General features: G+C 55.5%; 1 protein-coding gene across 2 annotated transcripts; it reads right to left on the bottom strand.

Moving 5' to 3' along the window:
• Positions 1–1,243: 1,243 nt before the first annotated feature.
• Gpihbp1 (glycosylphosphatidylinositol anchored high density lipoprotein binding protein 1) lies at positions 1,244–2,835 on the bottom strand. 2 transcript variants are annotated; one of them, XM_021217363.2, is made up of 4 exons: positions 2,735–2,835; positions 2,299–2,421; positions 1,828–1,944; positions 1,244–1,727 (listed from the first exon to the last, which is right to left on the bottom strand). In XM_021217363.2, the coding sequence occupies exons 1-4, from the start codon at positions 2,784–2,786 to the stop codon at positions 1,333–1,335; spliced, it is 687 nt and encodes a 228-aa protein (XP_021073022.1). In that variant the 5' UTR covers positions 2,787–2,835; the 3' UTR covers positions 1,244–1,332. The 2 variants fall into 2 exon arrangements, with proteins under 2 accessions (XP_021073022.1, XP_021073023.1); XM_021217364.2 differs by having other exon boundaries at positions 1,245–1,366.
• Between the last annotated feature and the right edge of the window lie 375 nt (positions 2,836–3,210).

Raw genomic sequence — 3,210 nt, 5'->3', positions numbered from 1 at the left:
CTTCAACAAGGGAGTTTATTTCCCGCTCCCCCCCCCCAAGAAAGGGCATCCTGAGGTACACAGTACAATATCTTGTTTATTGGTGTTCCAGAACCTTCTCCCATGTTCCCTTACTATCCTCATGGTGATTCCTTGTGGTAGAAAGGGCTGCTGAGCTCCAGTCAGCAGGAAGGAGAAAGGGGACAGAGGAAGAGGAGCCTCCTCCACCCAAGGGCTTTGTCCTTGTTCAGCCCAGCTTGGCACTGACGCTTTATTAACAGGAAATCGAGAGATAAGGTATACTAGGGTTTTTTTATTGCACACCAACAATCAAACTTGGCTTTTAGGAAATAGACTTCTAGTTCTTGCCAACACTGAGCTCCTGGGGACCCAGGAGTCCCTTAAGCCATGCTCCTTGTTGCACCGCGGGGAAACTGAGTTCCATCCGAGTCAGTGGTGGAGCAGTGGCCCAGGCATGGTCTCCTTCCTCTCTCCCCGAGATCTGCTCTGGCACCAACTGCTGGTGGAGGTCTAGCTTGGTGCAGTCAAGGAAGCCAAGAGCTCAGCCAATAGGAGCCATCCATACCCAATCAAGGATTGGCCCACGTGCAGCCAGGATTTCTGCTGACTCAAGAAGGGATGCTCACCCCCCCCCCAAAGGATGGGTGTGTCATCTATTTCTCTGCCTAAGGAGCCCCGGGGGCTTTTTGGCATTTCCTAGACCTGCTGTCCACTTCAGGGTCCCAGAATCTTCCCGGAGGCCTACGCTAGAAGGGAGGTTCTAGAATTCAGAAGAGGATGGATTTCTGTGCTTGGCTGTAACCGGAGAATCCTCTACTAAGCAGCCAGCTGTTCCTTACCTTTTCCTCCTCCCTCCCTGCCTTAGCTGCAGTCACTGTACCTCATCCCTGCAATATTCTTGGATTCCTTCCAGCACCCGCTCCCTCCTGGTCTCCGGAGGCTCACCCCGCACCTCACATGTATGAGAAAGAGCCTACTTTCTCTGGACGTTGGCTCTGGGGAGGAATCTCGTGCTGGCAAATTCAAGATGAGAATGAGACTTCTAGGCTTGTTATTTTCTCTGTGTAGCTGAGCAGATGGGGCCCCTAGAGGCTGAACATCCCCCCAAGCACAGGCGATAGACAGCTGGATCTGAGGCTGACATGTTACCCACGCTGCTGCCCACGGGCTGAGGAGAGAGGAAAGCCAGGAGGCCCGAGGGTGAAACTGAGGGCAGAGAATGGTCGAAGGAGCTGCAATAGACTAGATGGCAAAAGACATTCAAGTTTATTCTCTGAAGCTGGTTGTCAGGGAGGAGAGGCCAGGGTGTCCTGCTTGGAGGAGGATGGGTCTTCAGGCCCCTGACGCCCACAGACTAGTGAAGAAGCTGAGCAGGAGGGCTATATTACCAAATTTGGTCCAGCCTGGAGGGCATGCTGCCCCACTTCCCTGGGGCTGGTTAGTCTTGCCACCCTTAGGCAAGTTAACCCCATCGCTCCGAGGATGAGGAGCCTTGACAACCTGGGGGTGGCTAAACCTGTCACCTTGAGGACGTCTGGTCCCACCCTCCAGGGGGCTGTCTGCCCGACCACCCAGAGGGTTCTGGACTTGGGGGCTCTGCCAGGGTGGAATATTGCACAGTGTGGACTGGCAACAGGTCTGGGTCATCTGGGTGCCTTCCACTGTCTTGATGATGGGCTGGCAGGTATCAGTACACCACATGGAGTAGGTAGTCTGGTAACCTTTTTCTAAGGGGTGTGGAAAACAGGTGGTGAGGGTGGAGCCTGGGCATCGGTTGTGGGCTCTTCCTCTGTTCCCCACCCTGGGTGTGCCTTCCCAGACGCTCACCAATTCTGCTGTGGGAGATGACCGTGATGCAGAAGGGCTTGCTGCTGGAGCAGCTCTGTGTCTGATTGCAGCTCTCCCCGCTGTGAAGCACTTGGCAGTAGTAGCACTGCAGAGGTGCTGTGGGTAACAGGGCAGCTCAGATTGAGAGCGGGACTCCAAGGCCATGCCTAAGTCCCAGTCCCCACCACCAGTGACCCAGGAGCCCTCCCAGGGGGGCCTGTGCCTGGAGCTATTAAAAGGAAGGACAGAGCATGGGGTTCAGATAAGGTGAGACCCAGGGCTAAGGGACATTGGGGGTTGGGGTGGGGCTGAGAGGGGCAGACCTTTGTGTCAGCTCAGGGTGGAGAAGGTTGCAGCCTGAGGGGAGAACCAGTGTGTGGGCATGCTGGGCTCCCCCCACCCCCCACCCAAGGATGAGAAATATGTGTCAGCTCTGTGCAGAGCAGGAAGCTGGGCCCTCAGCTGGGGTACCTCTGTCCCTGCTTCCAGGGATCATGTTGGTCTCCTCCTCTTCCTCTTCTTCATCATCATCATCATAGTTGTAGTTCTCTGGCTCCGGATCCGCATCGCCATCTTCTTGTGCCCAACCAGTCCCTGGTGGCACAGGGACATGAGTAAGCCTTGGCCACTTAGATGCAGAGGACACACTCAGGGTTGAGCGCTAAGTCCTGACCCTAACATGCCCTCTTCCCCATACCCTTTCCATTTTATAGAAGGAGACAGAATTTCCCCCACCCCACCCCCACCCCTGCAGTGCCTAAGAAGCCAAGCCTGCAGCTGGCAGAAGAGAAGAGCCCCAGGCCTTCCATCCCACTCCTCAGGCCTATTCCTTGTCCCTAGGATAAGGGGTGCCTCGGAGGTGCTCATGGGTAAGGACTGGGCCACCCCTTGTTGAGGTGACCCGCACCTGGCTGTCCACTTAGTAGCAAGATCAGAAGAACAGCCCCGAGAGCCTTCATCCTGGCTCAGGCTGTTCTGTCTACTGGCGTAATCCTCACTCGGGGTTCTGAGTCTGCAGTAAGTGGGACATAGGACATTCCCGGGGGCTTCCTGTGGCCCCCACCAATTCTAATCTTAAACAATGGGTCTCACATTGGTCTCCAGCTACAGGCACCAGGCCAGGAGCATCACTTCCCTCCAGAACCTCCGGGGATAGAGAGGAAAGGGAAGCTATTATATTGGCCTTGGGTGTTCTGTCCACCTGAGCTGTTCCTGAGCTGGAGGGGACTACAAAAGGTGAGTGGTGGCCTCAGGAGCCACCTGGTCTTGCCCTGGCTCTTTACCCCTCCAGGCCTCGGCATTATCATGCTCAATGTGGGCCTAGTTCTAGGCTGCATCATCACCTATCTCAAACCTCTAGGGGGAGCCTGTCTTCACAACCAC

This window comes from Mus pahari, chromosome 17 (assembly GCF_900095145.1).
Source record: "Mus pahari chromosome 17, PAHARI_EIJ_v1.1, whole genome shotgun sequence".
Taxonomy (NCBI): Eukaryota; Metazoa; Chordata; class Mammalia; order Rodentia; family Muridae; genus Mus; species Mus pahari.
Note: the sequence above shows the minus strand (reverse complement) of the source record. Positions and strands in the feature narration are given on the sequence as shown.

Bases quoted from the DNA above. Each gene is read 5' to 3' on its own strand.
- Gpihbp1 (XM_021217363.2), bottom strand. From the start codon at position 2,786: ATGAAGGCTCTCGGGGCTGTTCTTCTGATCTTGCTACTAAGTGGACAG. The intron at 1,945-2,298 runs GTACCCCAGCTG...TGTTACCCACAG, and splicing joins CCCTGGAAGCAGGGACAGAG to CACCTCTGCAGTGCTACTAC. The intron at 1,728-1,827 runs GTGAGCGTCTGG...CACACCCCTTAG, and splicing joins CATCTCCCACAGCAGAATTG to AAAAAGGTTACCAGACTACC.